Here is a 26,836-nt window from a genome sequence, read left to right on the forward strand (position 1 = left end):
ACACTCTTATTACCTATTCGTGCGTAGGCAGTTAGTAATTTGCTACTAGTTGCTACGATAGTAATGCAGAGCAATCGATGAACCGTGATCATATCTTCGATATTAATGTGAAATAAATGAGTGCGTACCAAGCGACCAAAAACAAATCTCTAAGCTATAAAGTTTTAGAGAATTTACAACTAAAATATTAATCGCCATATTTTGTACCAACTGAAGTTGGTTGCATCTGACAACAAGTACATCGACATTTTATCTTCGTATAGTTATTATTTTTTGTTCTCCTTCACCAACTTTGCTCCTCATCAACTGATTGCAGTAAAGGATACTATTAGCTTACAGGTACTAATGCTGCTCATCACGCATTTCATATATTTGCAAATTTAATGCTCATTTTTGTTACTTGTGTACTTGGAATGACTACATGTCAATGAAGGAGTAACGATGACAAATATTTTTGAGTTTGGTACACGGGTACTACATAGCACCTGTGATTTGATACATTTGTATTGATTGTAGTAACATTTAACTTAATGTCCGTACGTACTTGATTATCTTGCATTTGTCAGGTATTCATTTCTCAGTTGTTGAGAGTGTAAGCAGACTTGTTTTTTAGAGGCTATGTTATTTGATCGTACAGTATTTTGTTTAAAAAAGAAGAACGCTTTTGCGATTTAATAGTGTATCTCGGCAACAGGTTTGCTAAAAAACCTTTGGAGTACGACTTTGGCATTTTTGCACAAGATTCTGAAGTCCCAAGTTTTTTTTTGAGCAACAAATGTAGCCCTAACCTAGAAATCCACAAAATGTGACACGAAATAGCAAGTCGTTTTAAGATTGGATCACTTTGATGTTTTTCACTTGCACGAAAAAGTTGCATCTAAAACTTATCCATTTCGTGGTGGTGGTTGAGGCCTGCTGAGAAAGTCATTTTAGTTATGTTGTCAGAGATGTATTGGAATTATGCTAAAAGAACAGAAAAGTAACAACCAAGGTTTTTTAACATTTCAATGTTTTGCAGGGTGCTACGTTTAGCAAAACTAGACAAAATTATATTATCAATGGTTAATATCATATGGCTGGAAGAGAGTATGTGACGGGATACCAGCCGTATCAAACCGACTCTGAGGATGGTGCCCCTTCACAGTTCTATGTGGAAGATGAAGAGGCTCCCGTATTTGTGCGTCAAAGAGAACAAAATCCCGCAGGTAGAACTATTAATATTGCTTTTAATACGAAAGGAACTGTATAAGTATGTGCATACGGTCACCTATGAGCCATGATGCTACATTCTGTAAATCATTTTTCCTGTCTGTGAGAGTTGAGATATTTTTAATTGGTTAGTGGCTAGGGTGAAATAGTTGGGTTTGATTCTGGTACTGTAAGGTTTTAATCAGCTTCTCAGCTTATCAGTGCGCTCACACTGCTGCACTGATATCAGAGCTGATACAATGGCAAAACAGCAAAAAATTTGGAATTGGCCTTGAGGCCGTTGTCAAAATGTTTGGATGATTGCCCCAAAGAGGGGTTTTTAAATAAAATTAAAAATAATTTTTGAAAGTTTTTAAAAATTGTGTTACAGCGAGATGGCATCACATAGAGAACCTGGACGACTTCTTCTCTCGTCTTTATACATACCATCAAAGACATGGTTTTTTCTGTATGGCAATCGAGGATGCTTGTCAACTCATGTAAGTTGGCGCTGTTGTGTTTATGTTTGTAGTTTTGCAATACAATGGAGCGACATTTGTTACTGCAGATTTCACAGCTATGCAATTGCAAATTTTGTATTTGCGCATCTTGTATTATAGAACAAGTGTTATAATATACATATATGTATTGACTAGATGTTTTATGTACGAATGCAGACATGCATGAATGAGTGCCAAGGTTCATGCATATTCTAGTGGCAGCTTGGAATATGCTTGAATGGCAGCTTGTTTCGACTCTAGATTTCAGACAGTCTACCTGGTCAGCTGACCCACAATAGAGTCTATGAGAAAGACTATGGGTCTATAGTCTAAAGTCTATGGGGGAAAGAGTTCCCCACCCGGAGACTTTCAGTTCAAAATAGCATCAGTTTCCTTCATCGTATTCTTTCTTGCAATTGATGTCAGTTGAGTTATTCTGCTAAGGCTATTTTTAAGAATGTGTGTGTGTGGTGTACGCATTAGATTATGTCTGTGGGTTCCGTATGCCGCCTGGATATCATACATGATTGAGGGTGTATATGGTGACTATAAGAGCAGCCATAGTCTGGAACACCTGACCTGAAACAACAGGTTGGGGTTCGTTCCAAAAAAGATCACTGGTGGTGACAAGAGTGACATTGAACCTTAAGTTGCTCTCTGCAACTGGACATGGCTTCAGTCGTTAAGGTTCCCTTGCCACTAGGCTAAGACGTGTCCAGACAAGATCACAGAGCCATTATTTGTGCAACAATGTTCTTAAAAAAACACGCACAGCCTCTGCTTGCAGTAAACTAAGCAGACATCATACTTCATCTTTGAGGGATTGCTCACGCATGTGGTACCTCTGTGGTTGTACACTTCACTGACACGTATGCCGAGTGCTGAGGCTATATATTGTCATTAGGTTATGAAAGATTTATATTAAAGCTCATATGCGGTGCCTCATGGTTGTGTGTGGTGCCAAGGTGTATTTTCTGTTGCAGACAGTTTCTTATCATCGTACTCTTCGCCGGCTTTCTAACAGAATGTGTGGATTATGGAATCCTTTTTGCTACCGAAGAGTCTGGGACTAAGCATAGCTTTGCTGATGTCATCATCACACCGTGCAGGTTAGGCCTCAGACTATCCTCATTTTTCAACTGGCTAATATTATTGTTAATAAAGGAGTTATAAGGTGTAACCTTGGCAACCTTTAATCGGTTTATACCAGCCTTCCATCGTAATTGGCGTGATGGTCTAGCTGTGACCAGTTTAGTTATGGGTCTATGTGAAGGTCGACAAGTATGTGAAGTAGGTCTGGAGATTCAAACTTAGTAGTCAAGTAGATCCTGTTTTGTGTTTTACTGGATTTTCAACCCTTTGGCATTCTAGTAATTTCTCTCATGACGTAGCTCCTGTCACATTGCCAAAATTACTGGATTGGAAGTGCTCTTAACCCTTTCATTGTCCTACGCGAGTTTATGTGATATCTATGATTGCCTGCCATGGACGCAATTTTGCGAAATTTACAGTGGCTGTGTAGTAACTGAATATTATTGGTTTGTGGCAACATAGCCAACGATTTTTAGTGTTTCTAAGGCGTTGACGGTGATGTCCGAATATTTTTCTAAAAAATTAGCCTATATTCGAGAAGCAGGATCTTTGATCAGGAAATTTGAAGTCAAGAACAGACATTTTTTTCTGATGATCGAACTTTTTAGTTGTAATAGGGCTTCCGCAACACTTCTTGTGTTAGAAAAATAACAGTTTTTGGTGATGAAATTTTAGCCAGTTCAGATTCAGACTTAGTTAAATACACAAATAATGAATGTGACAGCACTGACTCTGATGGTCGTGAAAGTAATAGCTTTGTGAGAGTAAGGAACATTGTAGAGGATCGTAATAGCTTTGTAGCGATTGTAGTTTCGCATAGCTTTAGCAATGCATATGATATGAATACATTGAATTTTTGCAGCTTTCCATTTTTTTAAAGACTATTTTACATATTGCAGCTGTGGGTTTTCAATACCGACTGTAGCTATCTGCATACTTATTGCGCTTGCCTTCTTCCTGACAAGAGCCCTTCTCTATGCCTATAACCTGACAAAGTACTGGGAGATGCGCCAGTTCTATCGGCACGCTATGAACATTGACCCCGTGAGTACCTACCTCTATTTTGCATCACGTTCAGAGTTTTAATACATGTTTTAAAAACTATTGTGTTATCTGTACTCACTCTCGGAGTTCTCTGGTCAGCTCAGTAGCAGATAGCTTGATTCTTTTAAATGATTTGTATCAGATTATTTCTGTGTGGTCTTAGCCAGTGTGCGTAACTATAATTTGGAATACTATAAATCCTTCCAAAATTATTATTAACTTATGTTGAAGTTTAATTATTTTAGAAAGTACTCAGGATTTGTGTTAAGAAAGCGAGAGTACAACTCTGAGTTCGATATCTTCGAATGATATGCGTTACTCTGCATCAGCAGGACCGAGTAATATTTTTGTCCGACTGGGTTTACACAAAGGTTAGGGTGGTGCAGATGAAGTAGTTCATGACCAATACAGGCATTTGCATGCTTCATTTATCCGAATGCATTTAACCGTAATGCTGTTCACGGTGTGATGTAAAACACTGCTGCGCTCGCCCCTGGGCATAATGGAAGGCTGTGTAACTATTTACAAGCGTTCAATATAGATAGGATATGACCGTGGATAATGACCTAGGCTAACCCCATGTACGCTACTGTTGGCTCTCTCCGTAATTATTGGAGCATTGTATGCACTCCTCGCAGCTAGGTCTCTATTCCTCGCCTCACTTCGTAAATGTAACAATTGTAGCAGTATGTACTGCAGCCTTAGCTCCCAACAAGAGTTGAGGTGGATCGTGAAAATATATCTATAGTTCTTTGTTATTGTGAAAGCAGGAGAATTAATTGTTTGCTTTGATTTTATTTTACAAGGGATGTCAAGTTTTTAATATATTCTGCCACAGAAGTCTTGATTAGTCTTTCTATAGTGTTGGTGTGAGTACAAACTTGTTTATAACGGTGCCAGCTGTAGACTCACTCCATTATATCTTGCCTACCCTCACCCATGTTGATGTCCCTGTGATATATAACAAAATTAATAGATAAAATTGCTGACACATCGTTGGCTAACAAACTTCATGGGGTACAAAGTGCAGTTCACCAATCAGCTGATAAATAAAAAAGGTGACCAGTACAAGCTGACCAATTGGACAGCTCCTAGCTTAGTTCATGGCTCTAGCTTGTCAGACAATGCTTTGTTCTGTTATACACTTATGCAAGGTCCCCTGACAAACAAAGAGAGATATAGTCCTTAGATATCATTCATACGGCTGAAGAGTTTAGAGGTAATAGCTGATGAATAATTTTATAATTATAGCCTGACTGCGCTTGATACCGTAAAATATGCTTGAAACTACCTTGTTATTAGACACCAGCTCTCTTTTACACACTCTTTTACACACTCTTTTAGCACATCTGTTTACAAACATCTAGTATTAGGTTTTCCTTCAGAAAACTAAGAAAGGACTAGTATAAGCTTATCAATGCAAATCATTGCACTTATCGTCCATCTTTGTGATTCACTGCATATTTGCTATGGCTAATCGGGGCCTTGTTGGTGTGTGCCATGAGTTGGCATTTCAATTGTAAGCTTTGTGTGAAGGCTTCTTGATTACATAGAGGAATTGTAAAGCAGGTGGCCCTATTTTATGCTTTGTTCCTCAAACCAGGACGAGTTGGATAACAAGACATGGTCAGAGGTACAAAGCAAGCTTATAGAAGCGCAGAGGAACGTGCAGATGTGTATATACAACAATGAGCTCACTCCTCTAGGTATTATCCTACATGTACACTGTTTCCACGATGTGTATTTTCCACATGTGTATGATGTGATTTTGAGTTGTGCACATGTTGAGTTACCGTGTGATATGTGTTTCGATGGATATTCGTGTGTTGCGGATTAACGCGGGCGCTTTGTTAAAAAAGATGGTGATTTCCACGCCAGAGGTCATAGTGGCGCATTCGGAACTACTCAAATTGACATACGAACGACTGGAGTGTGAAAAATGTTTAAAATGGAATTGCTATAGCTGCATTTTCTTGCGCATCCTTCGCAAGTGCTGTTTCCATCTTTCGCAAATATGAAACATTCGGTAAAAATTGGCGCCTAACGAAACTCACTTGACTTGTGGGTTTGGGCCATTTCCATCTTGCGGATGCCGACAAACTTGTGGAGCATGAAAACATAACGATATTCTCAGCATGCTAATGCACTTGTGAGTGTTGGGAGTAGGCACTGAGCAAGCAGGTGTTCACTAATTCAGGCAGCGTTAGTGACCGAGTTAGTGACCGAGCCGTGCCCTTTATTAGTTGAGTACTGTAATGCATTGTTGCAGCAACAGATGTTTGCAGTAGCTGTAAGTTGATGGGTTTAGTAAAACACGTGATGCGTGTTGAATTGCATGACACTGCGCTATGGCTAAAATCATGCCAGATCGTCATAAAATTGCTCCCAATGGCTTACCAGATGCATTTTATCTCAAACCAGTGATTTTCTTTCCAAGTTTAAATTATCTTCACTCTAATACAGGTCAAAGTATTTTTCACGTATCTGTGAAAATGACTTCTGACAATTTTAGCTAGGTTTAATGCATTTTGGACCAATTTTGACCCTCACATTTTTTTTCTAGCTCAAGAAAAATTTCAACAAACTAGAAAAATACATGAGGGTCAAAATTGGTCCAAAGTGTATTAAAACTAGTTAAAAACACTTTAAAATCTATTAGAAATTTTCAGGAGTCATAATCACACATGCTTATAAAAACTTCGACTTGTATTAGCTTGAAAATAATTTCAACATGGAAAGAAAGTCACTGGTTTGTTGAGATATTACTTGAAATGCATCTGGTAAGCCATTGGGAGCAATTTTATGATGATCTGGCATGATTTTAGCCATCACGCAGTGTCACGAAATTCAACACACGTCTCGCGTTTTACTAAACCCCGTAAGTTGACCCTTTCTACAAGCTTGATTGTATGGTCATTCTGCATTGTTTACATTTAAAATTTAGACTTACTATGTCACAAATTTAAACATATTATGTCACAAACCTTTTCAGCTCTTTACCAGCCAACATGGCTCCTTTTTCAATAACTAGCAAACAATTCTGGATGTATTAAACTTGTGAAGTTTTATACTATGGATTTTCTCACCCTGGTTGTTGGGGAACATCTGCATAATTTGTAGCGCTCCTTCAATTATGATACGTGTTGCAGCCTGTGGTTCATGGCCATGATTCAATGGAATGAGTTTGGTATATCTGGCGCAGAGCATCTGCGTCAGCTATTATGTATATCTATTAACTTTTACAGATATACATCACAGAATTCTAAGATACAAGAACTTCTTCATCGCCATGATTAACAAATCGGTTATTCCAGTCAAGTTCAGCCTGCCTTTCATTGGCCGATTGTGAGTAGCCCGACTGCTGATTATAATTGTTTTGCAGTTTTCCATACTAAGTTAGCTTGGGATCTAGATTCATGTTACATGGTTTGTTCTAACAGCATGACACTTAAAGCCTGGTTCCCATATCGATTGCGAGACTCCGGTGGTAACATGCGCAGCAAAACTCTTGCGACACTAGGCTTGGTGGCATCTGTTCACATAAAAGCTGCATCGCTAAACATAATCGCGAAATCAAATAAAATGTTCGCTCGACATGCCGTTTCTATAATGGTGACCTTCACCCGTACAGTGCATTCGAGAAGGTTTTGCCTGCGGCCTTTTGCGAAATTTGAATAGCGCTAAACTATTGCATTGCCACCGGCAACTACCGGCGGTCCATGGCGGTACCCGGGGCGTTGGTTCCCATTTCACCGCTAATAGCCTGCAATGCTGTCTCCGGTGCTTTGCGGCGTATATGGCAACCAGGCTTAAGGCTGGTTCACACTGCAATTAATCATGTCAGGGTTGTCCTTTCGTCGATTATTCATAGACCATGTGCACCATAGACCGATGGCATCGCCGAGGCAACACGGATATGTCATGAAACATTGCAGCAGTCAAACTTTGCCGATATTTTGCCTTAAATCTATAACAGTCTGTACAATGTGCACTGCTTCGGTGATGGTGATTGGCTGTTGTGGATTGCTTAATCTATAGTTCACTTCATGATAGTTGCTGCGGGACTAGTATTTCATAATTTCAGTGACTGCATTGTGTAATGACAACGCCATGCTGTGGACTATTCGTTGATTCGAATGCGAATAGGTTTGTGATAGTGTGAGTATTGTAATCACCTACGACATCCAATGCATTGTGGGATTACTTATACGCTGTGGGATTGTGGGATTAACGCCGACTTACGGCGTTATACTGTGAACCAGCTTTTACCCTTCGCAGCATGCATTATAGTAAGCTTGTTTTCTTTTTGGAAATGTTCTGAAAAGTTCCAGTAAAATTCATACCTTAACTAACCAAATGCCCAGCATCTCACGGGTATTAAAAACAGCTGTTAAACAGTGGCAATAAATGTAGTGGCCTGCTTCTTACTATTAGCCTGGCACATTGCCAATGGCTAATTTGTGTAAGCTAGTATCCGTATTGCTAAACTTGCTAATAAGAGCCGTGAGAACAAGTTTTAGTGACGTTGCGCCGTAATGCAGAGTGCTATGCATATTTTAATCCAGATAACATATCGTAATTATCTCCCATTGAATCCATTGCATCTTGCATAGCTTGGGTTAGTTTAATGCCTGGTGAACAGGAGGTTCTGAGATCAAATCTTCCATGATACAGACTTTTCAGGACTTTCCATTGCTAGATACTAATCAGCTACAGCTGGAGAGACCGACAGATGACAAACTTTAAAGGTTGACTTGCAACAAAATTCACATTACAGTTATTTGGTATGAAAAGATTCACCATGTCTTACTCTGCTGTGTTGTAGGTTCCAAATATGTGAAAATGTGATTACAAGCTCTTAAAAGCTAAAAAATGAACAGTTAATCGCAGCCCCACGAGACCGCCGTAGTTTGGATTTGCTTTCCGAAACGGCTCAAATGGGACGTAGTGGTTACAGGATGGTTTCTGTTTACACTTTCATGCAATCTCATTCGTCGAAATATTTTCACAAATATGCTTCACCTATTCAATAAAACTTATGTCTATGTTCTATTGGTACGCGTCTGTTTTATTGTCATTGTAATGCTGTCACTTTTAGCACTGATATCTTATAACTTACTGTAAAAATTTGTTAAACTTTTTAACCTTAGCTCGAAGGAGTACATATCATTGTCTGATAATCATGACGAGCCTGTTGGTTACCTGTGATGATCGAAAAGTGCTGCAAAAATTATTTTCGAAGTATTGGGTCACATGATCAGATTACGGCTTGACGATCGAATAATGCCGAAACAAAACTGTAAAGTAGTGAGCATCTATATTTGATACGGGGTCTTTGGTAAAACCCGAAGTGTTTGTCATAAACTAGTGCTACGATAAGTTTTATATTGAGCTTTGTATTGGCCTTTCAATTCACGTGAGAACATCACGTGACAAGACGATAACCAACTGTAACGAATACATCAGATAAATAAAGAGATTCCAATCTACGGCGGCTTTTCGTTTTTGAGCTTTTAAGAGCTTGTAATCACCTTTCCACATATTTGGCACTCATAACACAACATAGTAAGTCATGGTGAATCTTTTGATACCAAATAACTGTGATGTGACTTTTGTTGCAAGTCAACCTTTAAGATTTCTGTAGATGATGCAATGCATAGCATAACATTCTGCTATGCTGTATTTATTTAACCTTAGAACAAAAAAAAGATGGTATTTATAGCCCTGAAACTGCTCTTAACCGATTTTACTAATATATTTTAGGTGAGGCCGTTAATGCGCGCATCTCTGGGCACACGCCCCACTTAGCCATTTGTTCGGCCAAGTAGCAGAGAGCAGAGTAGCAAAGCCATATTTCCGTTTATAAGATATAGATGTTCTGTTATGCGCTGGGGTAGTATTCGAATCTGTCTCTATTTCAGCTGCACTTTTAACCAGGCCAGTCCTTGCTTAGCATTAACCTGAATTTTCTGTTTTTTTTGTGGGAGTTTTGTGACTAACAGAAATGGCAATATGGACAGACTAAATATTTAGCATTAAAATTTCTGTGTGATTTTTGAAGCAACTCTTATTCAGCTGGTTGCGTGTGGCCTATGCTTGTGTGGTTGTTTGTGTGGTTAGAATTTGCTATGACATCACAAGATAACAAGCTGTCATTCACGTTTTTATTTTAACAAATTTTAATTCCACTCGTTTTATTTACTATAATAATGTTGAGAATTTTTATATTGTTACCTAAACATGACAGCAATATATGATATGAATAGAAACTGGAAGAAACGTAAAAACCTGTGAAGTTTCTTAAAGACCTTGGTTTGGCTAGTCATTGTGAAAGTAGAAACTTCAAAAAACATCTGAAAATGTTTATACTAATATATATGCAAAAACATCAGTTAGCATTTCATTAAGGGTATTTTTGGTAAATCTGAATGAAACAATCATTTTCCTAGCTTGTCAAAACTGTGAGGTTTAGCATAGTACTAGCTGTGCCACCCGGCGTTGTCCGTGTAATAGAAGAGTCTTTGGACAGAAAATTGATTTGTATTTAACATATAACACCATTTGCCATTATAACTTTCAAAGTACACATCATGAGAGAAGTGTGTCGTGTAGTTGAAATAAATTGAGAGAAAGATAAAAACAACTGTAAAGGTTTTAAAACTTTGTCAAACAACTGTACCTTTCAAGCTAGTAGCCTGGCATATTGCCAATGGAAAACTCCACTAAGCTAGTTAATAAGGTTAGGCTTCCAATGACGGTGAGCCATGACTTTGAGTCTGCAATGTTGTCCAGCTCAGCTGTTCTAATAATAGCTATAGCCGGATTTTCAACAGACAGATATACGGACTTTGAGAAATATATATATATAGATTATTGCTTTGAACGGTTTTGTTTCTATGAGGAACTGTGTTGGTGGAACTGTTTAATCCAGTTTAATATTACCAAATAGTGATGGGCTATAGTAAGTGTGACATTGTGCCTCACAAGATAAGCCCTCCTTTTGTAATTGAATAGGACATTAAGAGTATGTCATATTGAATTACAATGATGTTTCCGGTTCAAAAAATATTTACTAAAATTGTGCATCAATCAAGTATATCCACCCTGCTATAGTTTGTGGGAAACAACAATTTGTAAGAGTTACCTTTCCTTTTTATGTTCACTATTTTGTGCATGTGTCTGCTTTTATCAGTATTTGATTAAACATCAAAAGGCTGAAAAAGATCAAAAGGTCGCATCAATTAGATGCGACTTTTAAAACCTTGTTGGACCATGTTAGAGTGAAACTATTTGTTAACACCGTGTTGTTAAATGAAGTCTTATTTGTAAAATCATTAAGTTTCAGGTTATCTAAAAAATCGGTTTTTTTACCTGATGGAAATGCACATCTATACATGGCCACCACTTGAAAAACAGCTACGGTCTCAACCAGTCATTTAATGATGTATAAAAAGAATTGCTTTGTTTTGGGCAGCTTGACCATTAAATTTGAATGAAGGTTGTGAATCAAAAGACTTAAATTAAATGCTACGTTTAAAGATCCTATTGAACCATGCTAAAGTGAATCATTTGTTAACACCACTGTTGTTAACACCACTGTTGTTAACACCACTGTTGTTAACACCACTGTTGTTAACACCACTGTTGTTAACACCACTGTTGTTAACAAATGATTGTTAAGTGAAACCAATGTTGTTAAGTGAGTATTTTTTGTAAAATTGCCAAATTTAATATTTAAACTGAGCTAGCAAGCTGAGCAGGTTTGGAATTGCGAAATCTGTTAAAAAATGTTGCTTAGTTTGAAATACGAGTGATTCGAGACAACAGATATGAAATGATGGTCAGGGGGTCACCATGGTTACGTAGCCTTGTATTCTGTAGTACCTATCTCAGCAATGGCCTAAAGACAACAATAGAGTGGTTGCTGTTTTGGAGACCTTTTTCTCAGAACATCTCCCCCTTCAAGGACCCCTACTTTATCAAGGAGGATTTTAAAAGTATACACAGGAGGGTCTACTTCTCAGATGAGTAAGTCGTATTCTTTATGTGTTATGAAAGTGCATATACTGCGTGAGTGTATCTATTTGGCCACCATTATCGCTTGTATATATTATTTTAACAAAATTATGTTTCTCGTTACTTTTGAACCGTAACAGCTAAAGTACTAGCTGATTGCTTTGTGAAACGTACTGAAGATGGAAATCATGATGCAAATCATTTGTCCTTGACATTTGCAACACCCAAATTTGATAAGCGAAGCCTGTAATATAAGTTTTAATTGTTAACTGATATTTATATGGAACTGCTATATAGTGTTTTTGACATTTTAAAATCATTTTTCAGTGACTTGGATTTCACCATAAATCTTTCACTGACAATTGAAAGTCAGTTGTAACTGTATGGCAGGCATAAATAAACCTCTTTGTTGTCTGCTATTGGTGCCACCTTATTATCACCTTCCGCTTCTCTTTTGCAGGCTGTCGAGGAAGATACTGATTGTAGCCCTGTTATCACTCATCTTCAGTCCTGTCATATTTCTATGGCAAATTCTCTATTTGTTCTTTGTCTATGGCAGTATTGTAAAGAACGAGCCGGGGTTCCTCGGCTCTAGAAAATGGTGAGTTTGTCCGTAGTTTCTATTTAAAGTTGCCTTGTTCAGGTGAATCAATCTAATAACTCCATGCTGTGACAATCTGCTTAACATTTCATGAGTTCAGTTTTTAAGAGAAAGACTTCTGTTTTAGTAGTTCAGTAATGAACTGGGTCAGGAAACATTTACTAAAACTGCATCACTCAAGTATGTCCATCCTGCTACAGATTGTGGGAACTACAATTTTCAAGAGTTTTTTTTAATTTTCACTATTGTGTGCAGATCTGCTTGTATCTGTATTTGATATGTGAATCAAAAGGCTTAAATTTAATGCCCTATTTAAAAATCCTGTTGAACAATGTTAGTGAAACCATGTTAGACCATGCTAAAGTGAAACCATGTTGGACCATGTTAAAGTGAAACCTTGTTGAATCATGTTAAAGTGAAACCATGTTGGACCATGCTAAAGTGAAACCATGTTGGACCATGTTAAAATGAAACCTTGTTGGACCATATTTAAATGAAACCTTGTTGGACCATGCTAAAATGAAACCTTGTTGGACCATGTTAAAGTGAAACCATTTGTTAACACCATTTCGCTAAGCGAAGTCTTATTGTAAAATCATCAAATTTCAGGTTATCTAAAGAATCAGTTTTTGTAGCTGATGGAAATTTACATGCATATTTTGCTGTCGCTTGAGAAACTAGTACTTTGTCGACCAGCTATTTGATGATGTATAAAAAGAATCACACATCATTGATTAGGGCAGCTGAAAAATTATTTCAATTAACAAATTAATTAATTAATTAATGGCTCTCGAACCCTACATAAATATGATTGTGCAAAAGTCAGCAAAAGTCAGCAGATGAATTTCTAGGTTATTCTAATGAATGTGAATAAAGCTAAATCATTGCGTGACAGATTAAGATCTACTTTCACTTGGATCTCCTTTGATCATTTCTAACAATACCACATTTCAAAGAGTTTGTTGAGTTTTAAAATGACTAATCCTGCGATGTGTTAGCGTAATTTGTCATCAAAGGTCAAATCTCTCATTAGTTCTACTTAATAACATCAGCGTAAATGCACCCCTGATATGTTGCGCATCTGCCTTTATCAAAAGATTTTTGCTCCCGAACTAAATTATGATTGGTCGAAGCATTTAAAAATTTTTGTAAACGGTGACAAGTGTTTGTTTTTATCTTCTTACACACATTATTAAATGCCTTACTTAGACCATAGATGGTTTTCTAGCCGTGGCCAAATATACATGAAAATTTTGGTCAGTTGCTAAAAGACTGATGTTTCAAATGGCCTGAAATTCTGTAATTCTACATAAAAGGCTCTGCTTTACAACATTGTGTTAACAGGATGTTTCACCTGAAGACAACCCAACAGGACCTTTAACATAGCTTGTATATGCCCAATTATGTTCACAGGTTGCATACGTTATTAAACTGCTTTTTCACTTGGCGTCAAACTGAGGAATTTTCTGATTTAATCTGAGAATAACCATTCTGTGATGAGTGGTTTCTGCTTGCCGCTGTGTCTGTCATGATAGAACTAGTGCGCTGGCAGGCTCGTTGCCGTTAGATTATCATGTCTAATCAATATGTGCATAGTTATTCCATGATGCTGCAAGGTGGTCAAGTTGCACTGTCGGTAGCACGCTTGGCTGCAAAGCAGGATATTGGGGTTCAATTCTCATGCAATGCATTTTTTGTTCCTTACGCTCTTAGCATGGCTTTCAATCGACGATGCAGTCCATATTATAGTTAAAATTATAGTAAAGATTGTGCAGTGGAGTTATGAGACCTACTCTATCTGTGCACAACTCTATGGAACTGGTGTATTCACAGGTCATTGTATGCCAGAGCTCACCTTAGACACTTCAATGAACTTGACCATGAACTGAATGCACGGCTCTGTCGGGCCTACCAAGTGAGCAATGATTATCTCAGTGGATTCATGTCACCTCTCATCGCTGTCCTAGCTAAGTAAGTGTTACACTCAGTGGATTCATGTCACCTCTCATCGCTGTCCTAGCTAAGTAAGTGTGGATTCATGTCACCTCTCATCGCTGTCCTAGCTAAGTAAGTGTGGATTCATGTCACCTCTCATCGCGTTCCTAGCTAAGTAAGTGTGGATTCATGTCACCTCTCATCGCTGTCCTAGCTAAGTAAGTGTGGATTCATGTCACCTCTCATCGCTGTCCTAGCTAAGTAAGTGTTACACTCAGTAGATTCATGTCACCTCTCATCGCTGTCTTAGCTAAGTAAGTGTTACACTCAGTGGATTCATGTCACCTCTCATTGCTGTCCTAGCTAAGTAAGTGTTACACTCTGTGGATTCATGTCACCTCTCATTGCTGTCCTAGCTAAGTGAGTGTTACACTCTGTCTGTGCGTCTTTCATTTTGATGACAGATGTTGAGGCAAGCCCATTTCATGCAGATATTTTTTTTATTGCAAATGTCATTTTTTCTGATGAACTCAAAATGGACATAACTGCTGATGCAAAAGGTTACAATATCTCCCTTCATGTCAACGCGCTTGGTCGTTATAGTTTTTGTTTATGAGAAGTTGTTTGTTTTATAGAATTTAATACCATAGTTATTTGTCCTTCCTCAACTAGTAATCCATTTTTCTGCGGATTCAGTGCTGCATTCTTTGCGTAAATTCCTTTCAAAATGCAGGAAAGTCGAATGAATTTATGCTCCATTCAGACCCGTGTTCTATGATACGCATTGAGCTTTATTTCAATGATGTAAATGCGTGAATGTTTTTTATGTAGATTTGTGTCATTTGTGGCTGGGGCTGTATTGGTTGTGCTAATCTGTTTCACCGTGTATGACGAAGATACACTGCAGATAGAACACATGCTAACGGTCATAACTGCATGCGGAGTTGTCCTCTCAACTTGTCGGATATTTATTCCGCCTGAGGTAATTTATATTTCTATTTCTTCTCTGATTTAGTTTTTGTAATTGCATGGCAACTTTTGATATGAAGTAATATTATTACTGTCGCATGGTTGAAAAGCATTTTTGTACCTTCACCGAGCACCGATGCTTGAATGATTTTAGACTAATAAACGCCATTTCGAAACGCTCAGCCAAGCGCAACTAATCTGGTATTATAACGGCAACTTCCATCTTAAAGGTGGGGTTGCATCAAATTTGAGTTGATTATAAAAGAAAGTATTTTTCTTTGTCTATCAGTTGATATGTTGTTTGTTGTGTTAGGCGATCTCATTGTCAAGATACAGTCAAACATGGATAACTCGGCCACGGATAGCTCGAAAACATGGTTAATTCGAACAGTTTCTTTGGTCCGTTCCCACGTAATGATAAATTGCTATAGATAACTCGAACTCAACACTGTTAATTCGAACTGTTTTTTTGCCCAACGGCTACCGAAACGGTTGTTATCGCTTTAGAAAATCACTTTATTCAAAGCCATAGAGGTAAACCTCATATTTTCATAATTCATAAGCGTTGTTATTACCACCATCGGCAAAATAATTTTGTCAACGACTTTTCTAAAGGTTTGGTCAAATTTGATTTACACTGCTATACGATTAATAGCACGGGCTTGCCGGGTCACGCGCGCAAGGATTTTCGCCACGCACATACAAAACAAAAACAGCGTGTTGTTTTGTATGTGCGTGGCGAAAATCCTTGAGTGCGTGACCCGGCTAGCCTGTGACGAATAGTTTTCCGACGTTGATTCCGTGTTGAATCAACGTCGGAACGTTGAATGTTTAAAACGTCTTAAAATTGTTTTTACTAAACGTATACGTTGTCTTAGCTAAAAAAACTATTAATCGTTTGACCTAAACACAGAATACGTGTGTACATTCAATAAGTATCCATTCAAAAAGCGTGAGTGATATACAATGTACCGTTAAACCTCGTAAAACTTTTAATTGAACTGCCTCGGAGTGTTGCTCTTAACGAATCCCAGGTAAAGTAAGGGATTTTTCTTTGGTAACTTTTTCTTGAAGTTGCATAAACTTCAAGAAAAGTCGGCAAAATTGATCGTGGGTAAAACGCTCAAAAGAAAAAGATGTCTTTTCTTTTGAGCATTTCAATAACGATCAAGTTTTGCCAATGTCAATCTAAAAAAACGTCCTGGCAATAACATCACCTCAAACAACAAACCAATCTCAAGTGATAGAAAAATCTCTATACTTTTTGATAAAACGTTTTAAACTTTACATTAGAAGCATTTAATTTGAAACAAGCCATTTGTGCTTTTGATTTATATTATAGTTTGCATATGTACATGTATCTACTAATAAATAAGTAAATACATGGACTTGTGACAGTGCTCTGATAACTTGAATGCTCTGATAATTCGAACACTTTTGCTCGGTCCCTTGAAGTTCGAGTTATCCATGTTTGACTGTATTTGAAGATTAAAATCGAAAAAATTCGATCGCGGTAAAAACACTCAGGCCAAAAGAACATGCCCAGACTTGCCCAAAATGATGTAATGCGTGATACAACCTGTCTCCATCTCTCGTATTCACATCGGCTATTGTGATAAAAGTCTAGTCCTACGCGGCTCTATTGGCATATATTTTATCTTGGCTAGAATAAAATTTTAAATCCAGCTACAGAAACATTATTACCAATGTCTCAAAGGCCTCAAACATGGAAAATTAAAAACTTGTCATATTAGCTTCTTCTAAATGCTGTGTAAGCATCTTAGTACCGACTACCAATTCTACCGGTCTACGGTAATTTTGTCAAGCAAACTATGTAGGATAAGGTCTTTGTATCGGCACAGTTCTGGTGCTACCCACACTAACGATTTACAGCCTCCCAAAAGCCTCGCCCACATTATGCTCGTCGCCTATCTTAGGGGATAGGGCTGTATATCATTGCCCACACCGAAAACTAGTTTCTTACTACCGTAAGTAAAATAAGCAAACTGCGTGGCGAAATGTGGCGAAACCAACTACATCCCTAAAAGTCCTGTACATTGTATAGTCGACTGTCAACGTTATCGAGTCATTATCGGTATGAATGTGTAGAAAAAAATTCCCTGGTCACATTTGATTAGTTTCCGCAAATCTTGTTTGGCATTATCTTCAACAATATTATTTTATTATACAATTTTTACAAGCAAAAAAATTGTCATCTCGGCATAAAGCTTTTATTAAAAATATTCGTCAAGTCGTGGCCACTCACATAATTTCAGCTGATACAATAAGACAAATTCATCTACTGCAGCAAACTCAATCAAAACATCATGGTTTATGCAGCACACATTCAAGTCTCTCTTTTCCATTTATGACAGTTTCCACACTGACAAATCTGCTTCGGCTAGTGGGGCCACATAAACATCCTGTAATCAGTAAAACAAATGCAATAAATATACAGTGAAACTCGGATAACTCAAACTTCAAGGGACCGAGAAAAAGTGTTCGAGTCATTAGGACAGTCATAAGTGCACGTATTTATCAGTAGATACATGTACATATACAAACTATATATAAATCAAAAGCATAGATTGCTTGTTGCAAGTTAAAGGGTCTCTCGTGTGAAGTTTTAAATATTTTTAATCAGAAAGTATAGATATTTTTCTATCACCTGAGATTTGTTTGTTGTTTTAGGTGATGTGACTGCCAGGACGTTCTCAGATTAAAATTGGCAAAACTTGATCACGGTTAAAACGCTCAGAAAAAATACATACGTATTTTCTACCGAGCGTTTTAACCAAGATCAATTTTGCAGTAAGTCAGTTATTACAAAACTGCTTTACTATTAAAAACCCATTATCAATTTTGCCGATTTTACTTTAAATTTATCCGAATTTCACCTCGCTTTTCTTGCTTTCAGAGGGTTATCGCTAAGCGGATGTTTGGTAAAATTTGATTTTTGCAAACCTTTAGAAAAGTCGTTAATGAAAATATTTTGCCGATGTTGGTAATAACGAGGCCTAAGAACTACTAAAAGTCAATGTTTATCTCTATGGCTTGGAATAAAGTGATATTCTAAAGCGATAGTAACAATCGTCTCGGTAGCTGTTTGACAAAAACCTGTTCGAGTTAACGGAGTTTCGGTCGAGTTATCTAAAGCCATTTATCATTGCGTGGGAACGGACCAAACAAATACGTTGAGTTAACCGTGTTTTCGAGTTATTCGAGGGCGAGTTATCCGAGTTTCACAAAGCTTTACAAAGTTTGACAAAGCTGCTTCAGCTGGCGGGACCACATAAACATCCTGTAATCAATAAAACATATGCAATAAATATATGTCATTCTAACGCGTATCTATTGAAAGCTTTCAAATTGGGAGTTAGATTGCGAGTGTAATTTTAAACATGAATAAATGTTTAACAAAAGCATAAGTTCACCAAGCCAACGATTCGAAGCTTTGGTTCTGGAAGTTAAAGATTTGCATTGATCAATCGATTTTCTTCATTTTCTACAAGTGAGAAGTGAACATTTAAAGTCAAATCATAAATCTAATTTACTAGATAAAACTGCCGCAGAAAATTTGAAGCAAATATAGGTCGGTAAAACGATAAATTATAAAACAATGATTAGTGATAGCAAAAAGTTATAATTTTATTAATTATTACATGTATTAATGAGTAGCCTACTAAAAATATTACCTTTAGTATATTCATCAATTGAAACCATTGTATTGCTAGATGCTATGGATTAAAAAGAAGCCGTCAAGAACTCACTGTACATACGTATCTCGCACGCGCAGGAAATTACATTATAGTATCAAACAGGGAAATATAATCTGAATGCCAACTCAACAGTATATCTTTAGGAGACTCATAGTAAAAGATAAATTTACCTCCAGGATTGGTCTACAAAGACAAAAATGACATCAAATTGTAGCTGATGTTTTAGCCTTTTATTGGTATTAATTTCATTAAATCGACCTTTTTGACGCAACCACATCTTTAAGTTTATTACAGAAACATCGCTGAGCTTCTATAGAGGAAGATCGGCTGGAATCAAATATAAATACAGTCAAACATGGATAACTCGTCCACGGATAGCTCGAACACATGGTTAATTCGAACATTTCCTTTGGTCCGTTCCCACGTAATGATAAATTGCTATAGATAACTCGAACTCAACACTGTTAATTTGAACTGTTTTTTTGCCCAACGGCTACCGAAACGGTTGTTATCGCTTTAGAAAATCACTTTATTCAAAGCCATAGAGGTAAACTTCATCTTTTTGTAATTCATAAGCGTCGTTATTACCACCATCGGCAAAATATTTTTGTCAACGACTTTTCTAAAAGTTTGGTGAAATTTGATTTATACTGCGATACGATGAATAGCACGGGCTAGCCAGGTCACGCTCGCAAGGATTTTCACCACGCCATACAAAACAAAAATCGCATGTTGTTTTGTATGTGCGTGGCGAAAATCCTTGAGTGCGTGACCTGGCTAGCCCGTGATGAATAGTTTTCCGACGTTGATTCCGTGTTGAATCAACGTCGGAATGTTGAATGTTTAAAACGTCTTAAAAATTGTTGTAATTAAACGTATACGTTGTCTGAGCTACAAAAAACTATTCATCGTTTGACCTAAACACAGAATACGTGTGTACATTCAATAAGTATCTATTAAAAAAGCGTGAGTGATATAGAATGTACCGTAAAACCTCGTAAAACTTCTAATTGAACTGCCTCGGAGTGTTGCTCTTAACGAATCCCAGGTAAAGTAAGGTAATCTGCATAAACTTCAAGAAAAAACGGCAAAATTGATCGTGGGTAAAACCTCAAAAGAAAAAAATGTCTTTTCTTTTAAGCATTTCAACAACGATCACGTTTTGCCAATGTCAATCTGAAAAACGTCCTGGCAATAACATCACCTCAAACAACAAACCAATCTCAAGTGATAGAAAAATCTCTATACTTTTTCATGAAAACGTTTTAAACTTTACATTAGAAGCATTTAATTTGAAACAAGCCATTTGTGCTTTTGATTTATATTATAGTTTGTATATGTACATGTATCTACTAATAAATAAGTAAATATATGGACTTGTGACAGTGCTCTGATAACTTGAACGCTCTGATAATTCGAACACTTTTGCTCGGTCCCTTGAAGTTCGAGTTATCCATGTTTGACTGTATATTAATAACCACAGTTGTGCTGCTGGCTGACAAACCAAACTGTCTTTTAAGTTTCTTTCAGTGTGTTAGAACAATTGATTAAAGTTTGATTTGCCTTTGAACTGGGGTTCTGTCTCTGTCACTTTAAAAGTACATGAGAGCCCACAAACTGTGACAATGTCCAATTTAGTCCGAGCATCCGCTTTAATCAAGGTTGCAGTGTTTTAAAAAATTTAAATGATTGGGCAACTTCCATTCAAAAAAGGAAGCTGTGTTTGTGACTAATGCGCTTTTGAGATTCTTAAAATTGTAATGTTTTTTCCCCCTAATTAATTGTTTAACAAAGATTTGCTAACTTTTATGTAATTGAATCAGTTTAGTAACATATTTATATTGCTAATAGGGTTATAAGTCACGAGTCACCGATTCCAGGTAAGGTAAAAGCTTGGTTCCTAAGTGCTTCACTAGCTTTTCTGTTAAGAAGTGTGCTTGGTTTGCCCGCAGAACATGGTGTTTGTGCCTGAAGCTAAGATGATTGAAATTCTGGCCCATACTCACTATCAGCCTATAGAATGGAAGGATAAAGCACACACTAGCCAAGTGAGGGAAGAGTTTGGCCAACTGTTTGAATTTAAGGCAGTGAGTATGAAGAGCGTTCTTGTCTTCTTTTAATGTATAGTTGATATGTGCTGGTACAATGAGCTTTGAAAGCTGTAGAAATGACTGGTGTCCTATTATTAGTGAGTATTGACAAAGGATGATCGCATTCTTGTTAGTCAAACCTAATTCATCTAGGAGTCACATGCTTTAGTTTAGTTGACAATGCCAGCTGTATGCTATGGTTTGGCTTCAGGTGTTCTTGCTCCATGAGTTATTAAGCCCCTTGATCACTCCCTTCATCCTCATCTTCAAATTGCGGCCCAAGTCTATGGAGATAGTCGACTTTTACCGCAATTTCTCTGTTGATGTGGCTGGTCTTGGAGACATCTGCTCCTTTGCCCAACTAGACATTCGCAAACATGGCAATAATATGGTAAGCCTTCAAAACTTCAAGGAGGTCATGTCTGATCGATCTTCGCGTGTCTTCTTATTACAAAATGGCTTATGCAAAGGTAGAACATGTCTGAGAAAGGGTCGGATGTGTGACTGAGAAAGGGTCGGATGTGTGACTGAGAGAGGGTCGGATGTGTGACTGAGAGAGGGTCGGATGTGTGACTGAGAGAGGGTCGGATGTGTGACTGAGAGAGGGTCGGATGTGTGACTGAGAGAGGGTCGGATGTGTGACTGAGAGAGGGTCGGATGTGTGACTGAGAGAGGGTCGGATGTGTGACTGAGAGAGGGTCGGATGTGTGACTGAGAGAGGGTCCGATGTGTGACTGAGAAAGGGTCGGATGTGTGACTGAGAAAGGGTCGGATGTGTGACTGAGAGAGGGTCGGATGCATGACTGAGAGAGGGTCGGATGTGTGACTGAGAGAGGGTCGGATGTGGGACTGAGAGAGGGTCGGATGTGTGACTGAGAGAGGGTCGGATGTGTGACTGAGAGGGTCGGATGTGTGACTGAGAGAGGGTCGGATGTGTGACTGAGAGAGGGTCGGATGTGTGACTGAGAAAGGGTCGGATGTGTGACTGAGAGAGGGTCGGATGTGTGACTGAGAGAGGGTCGGATGTGTGACTGACAGACAGTCGGATGCATGACTGAGAGAGGGTCGGATGTGTGACTGAGAGACAGTCGGGTGTATGACTGAGAGACGGTCGGGTGTATGACTGAGAGACGGTCGGATGTGTGACTGAGAGACGGTCGGGTGTATGACTGAGAGACGGTCGGATGTATCATAACAGAGATCAACCATGGCTAAGCAACAGTAGCAAACAAATATTTACTCATATTTATCTGTTTGTTTTATACAACAGGGTGAAACAGGAGGAGAAGACGTTTCAGATGACAGTGTAGAAACATACATGCAGGCTGAGGGAGGCAAAGTAGAGTTATCACTCATGAACTTCTCTGTAAGCTGACAGTTGTCTGTTGTTTTTCCTTCTAACATTCATTTAGCTCACATTTTGTCATGAGGTGACTAACAACCTAAATTTTTGTATTTTTCTATCATACATAATCTGAAGTTCCTGGATCTCTATTGTAGATAATTTAATTTACTTGCATCTCTCTATCACAGGTATCTAAAGTACTTGCTGCTCTATCGTAGATAATTTAAGGTACTCGCATTTCCCTTTCTTAGGTAGTCTAAGATGCCTGCATCTCTTCGTTGTAGGTAATCTGAAGTACCTGCTGCTCTACATAAAACCCGCATACCTTTTATGTGAATGCTTTAGAATGTTGCTATTATAGTGAAGATTATTTGTGAAACATTCGATACTGTTGCATAGAGTTAATCCAATATAATAATAATTTGTTAGTCTGGTACAGAAACTTGATGGCAATATGTCTTTCCTTTAGTTTTTGCGATCGCCTTGACATAAACACAGACTGGCATCTTTGTCATATGAATTGCTTGGTGCACACTAGCTAGCCTTTTCTGAGTTGCTAATCGGAAGTCTGGCATGTCACGGAGCCCCTTGTTAATTAAATATGCAAGATATAAAGCTATTCTTATTGTAAGCATTGGCCATTAAGGGTGGGCTGATATGCCTTAGCTTCGTTACTATTGCAGTAAAATAGCATCGTGAAGTTTACTTTTTTATTACTAACAGTAAATATCGTATGTACTTGACAAAATGTCTTCTAATTTAAGGATCAAAGGCTCGAGACACGTTTTGTTTCATAAAGATTGTGAGTTCACCCATTCTTGCATTAGCCAGATAATAAAACTAAGCTGATTTCTCACATGACTCCGTGGCACATACCCAAGCGTTTTGTATAACAACGGTGATGAATTGTGTTGAGACATTGCGTTATATCATTGCTGTAATATAAACCTGAATATTGGCCCAAGCGCCTCTATAGAGCATGTTCTGATCATCTTGCAAACCTGCATTCTGATTGGTCTTCTAGCTTTCTACACACTCTGCACACCCTGCTGAGAATGAAATGTGCTTTTCTCATTCTAGTTGAACAATCCTACTTGGGCACCTCCTGAGCAGAGTGCTAGGTATCTGCAGAGCATAAGAGAGAGTGCTGCCAGGGACTGCAGGCAGACTACCACTGCCAGGGCTAATCCATTAACTGACAGCGTTCTTGGTTGGGCCAGTTCCAGACGGGTAATGGACACATCTGCAATGGGAGCTGTAAGTAGGATGACATGTGTGTGCAGGTGCTTTGATTCACCGTCACCAGATTCTGGTGACTTGTTACCATGGATTTCTAATTAGCTGTACACAGTATGTTGTAGTTTAAATGAGAACTGTTTTATCGATGTCATCATCCTTAACCTCTTCATGAGGCATTGTTCCATATTAGCCGCCTTTTCGAGAGCATTGGATTGGCTGTTATGATTATATAGCCTTTGTAGTTTGACTGTTGCGATTGTGTAACCTCTGTAGTTTGACTGTTGTGATTGTATAACCTCTGTAGTTTGACTGTTGTGATTGTATAACCTCTGTAGTTTGACTGTTGTGATTGTATAACCTCTGTAGTTTGACTGTTATGATTGTATGACATCTATAGTTTGACTGTTGTTATTTCATGACCTCTGTAATTTGACTGTTGTTATTGCATGACCTTTGTAGTTCAACTGTTGTTATTGCATGACCTTTGTAGTTCAACTGTTGTTATTGCATGACCTCTGTAGTTTGACTGTTATGATTGTATGGTCTCTGTAGTTTGACTGTTGTTATTTCATGACCTCTGTAATTTGACTGTTGTTATTGCATGACCTTTGTAGTTCAACTGTTGTTATTGCATGACCTTTGTAGTTAAACTGTTGTTATTGCATGACCTTTGTAGTTCAACTGTTGTTATTGCATGACCTCTGTAGTTTGACTGTTGTTATAGCATGGCCTCTGTAGTTTGACTGTTGTTAATGTATGGCCTCTGTAGTTCAACTATTGTTTGACTTTGACTTTTTTACTTCTTGAATGCCTACTTATGACATATTCTTTGATAGTCCTTAGCGGGAGTTCCTGGAAGTAGATCGGGAGGCATGTATGGCAGCATAAGTAACAAGGTACTCCGAGGTACACTGACTCAGCAAACTGGTCCTCTCTCCGATCAACCCATACCTGGAGGTTTGTTGGCTTTTCTTTAATTGTTGCATTGTCTGTTAACAGTACATTCACTATGTAAAAGTACACCGGATAATTTCACCAACTTCATACAGTAACAAACTTTTTTATTCAGATTTTGTTGTCAAAACCATTGCGCTGAAGCGATGACGCATTTAAATATTGCTAGCTGCACATTTTGCTGCTGCCTACCAAATAATTGATGTTGTGAAAAATTTCAAAAATTAGGCTGTTTTTATATTTTTATTGCAGCCAAACATAAGAGATTCTGCAACTGTGTTTTTTTTATATTTGTACAAGTTTGAGGCAAACTACAAATGTATTCAAGCAAAATTAACCTTTGCTGACTTTTGAACAATTAATATATTAGCACTTGTTTGGACAGACAGTGAGACAGTGGGCTGTTTTTATATTTTTCTTGCAGCCAAATGTAGGAGATTCTGCAACTGTGTTTTTTTTTATATTTGTACAAGTTTGAGGCAAACTACAAATGTATTCAAGCAAAATTAACCTTTGCTGACTTTTGAACAATTAATATATTAGCACTTGTTTTGACAGACAGTGAGACACAAACTTTAAATCTTTAGCAATCTGTACCTAAAAGATTTATGGGCGTGATAGCTCTACACCCATATATGGGCGTGATAGCTCTACACCCATTTATGGGCGTGATAGCTCACTACACCCATATTTATGTTCGTCATAAGATTGGTTTTTGTGTTGGTTATTAGGCCATTTTAACAAGGTGTATTATAAAATCTTTGCACAAAAGATTTATACATTAATATTCATTTACATTTTATTACTAATTTTCTCATGAGGAAATTACTTCTGACTAAAGTGAAGTTGTTTGTTCATTAGACTTTGCAATGTCACATCACTTTGAACTCTAATGTTATATTGCAATAAGTTACATGGTAACAATCTTTTTTCAGGTATTATTGATGCCATGGCTCACTCTAACTCCTACGAAGGTTTCACATTAGGAATCCCTTCCTCCGAGTACAACAGCAGCGAGATGAGTCTAAGCGCTCTTTACATGCATGAGCTGAGAAGGAGAAAACAACGCCCTCACGTTGGCCACACTGGTAGGAATCATTGCTACATTCTCTTTATCCACAAGTTTAAAATTTAAGTCTTGTCGTCATTTGTCAAGTCATTTTTCCGATGCACTTGATATATTGTACTATGAATAACATGTTTGTTGTTATGACTACGCTGGCTGGACAGCGTAGTCATTACGACGCTGACTTTCACTTGTAAACATAGAAGGTAAAGTGTGGTATGAATTTGTGTGCTCGTATGTTAGAGGTAAAAGTTTACATTCTGTCCTGCAGGATATGAAGACTTGGGGCAAGCTCGGGAAGTTTTAACGGATAGTGAGTTGCAACCAGTACCCCAGTTTCATACAATAGATGAGGAACTTCACGAGCCACCCAGCTCTTCTTCATCGTATACTAACCAACAGAGCTGATGCTTGCAAATTGGTGCTTCTCTTGGCAACCCTTATATCTCTAGTGTTGATCAAAGCCAGAAAGAGTAACCAAGGCCTTATGCACGCAGTAGCCTTCCGAGATATGCTACTAAGGGGATGACAACTTCACTCAGTTCTGTTACTTGAAAGTGTAAAGTTTTTTGCGCATGCTTTTTACGTTTGCTTACCAATGCTGCAGGTTGAGAATTTTCATCAGCTTTTCTATAATGTCCAGCAGTCAATCGGCTACCTACTACTTACTATTAAGAATCATTTGACATTACAACTGAAGGAGAATTGCAAGTGTGGAATATTCTACATTTTGTTAGTTTCATACCACTAAATTATCATTTGTTTTCTTTTGGCAGTTCTTGGTTGGTCTTTTATAAATTGCACAATCATCCCCTCCTCGGTTTGGGATCACATACTATATTCTACTAATAGGCAGGTTATAACTTACCGCATAGAGGAGTTTTTCCTTCATGAAAATTTTCAACAGCCGCTTCTCGCCCTAGTTTTTGAGACAGTTTGTTTGCTCTCGATATTACGGAGTCCTGTATTATGTCCTTATTTTATTTGTTGTAAATCTATTTTTACATTCGCTTATTCTAATTTTTTTGTATGATTGCATGGAGTTTATTCATCTCTTGCAATAAATGCTCTTTGTATA

The 26,836-nt window shown here is 37.9% G+C and overlaps 1 protein-coding gene across 2 annotated transcripts; it reads left to right on the forward strand.

Annotated features, from left to right (window-relative positions):
- The first annotated feature begins 51 nt into the window (after window positions 1–51).
- On the forward strand, window positions 52–26,836 carry LOC137386974 (autophagy-related protein 9A-like). 2 transcript variants are annotated; one of them, XM_068073227.1, is made up of 18 exons: window positions 52–339; window positions 1,019–1,205; window positions 1,580–1,688; window positions 2,672–2,797; window positions 3,680–3,824; window positions 5,428–5,530; window positions 7,070–7,169; window positions 11,706–11,852; window positions 12,301–12,441; window positions 14,275–14,412; window positions 15,208–15,358; window positions 21,017–21,151; window positions 21,366–21,545; window positions 22,422–22,520; window positions 23,580–23,756; window positions 24,575–24,695; window positions 25,628–25,780; window positions 26,030–26,836. In XM_068073227.1, the coding sequence occupies exons 2-18, from the start codon at window positions 1,073–1,075 to the stop codon at window positions 26,164–26,166; spliced, it is 2,295 nt and encodes a 764-aa protein (XP_067929328.1). In that variant the 5' UTR covers window positions 52–339; window positions 1,019–1,072; the 3' UTR covers window positions 26,167–26,836. The 2 variants fall into 2 exon arrangements, with proteins under 2 accessions (XP_067929328.1, XP_067929329.1); XM_068073228.1 differs by having other exon boundaries at window positions 22,425–22,520.

Source organism: Watersipora subatra, chromosome 2 (assembly GCF_963576615.1).
Source record: "Watersipora subatra chromosome 2, tzWatSuba1.1, whole genome shotgun sequence".
Lineage (NCBI taxonomy): Eukaryota > Metazoa > Bryozoa > Gymnolaemata > Cheilostomatida > Watersiporidae > Watersipora > Watersipora subatra.

What these genes read in the sequence shown, in the direction of transcription:
- LOC137386974 (XM_068073227.1), top strand. Translation starts at nt 1,073, where the DNA reads ATGGCTGGAAGAGAGTATGTGACGGGATACCAGCCGTATCAAACCGAC. An exon ending in GAGGATGCTTGTCAACTCAT is followed by an intron (nt 1,689 to 2,671) that starts GTAAGTTGGCGC and finishes TTTCTGTTGCAG; the next exon opens with ACAGTTTCTTATCATCGTAC. An exon ending in GGATATTTATTCCGCCTGAG is followed by an intron (nt 15,359 to 21,016) that starts GTAATTTATATT and finishes GTTTGCCCGCAG; the next exon opens with AACATGGTGTTTGTGCCTGA.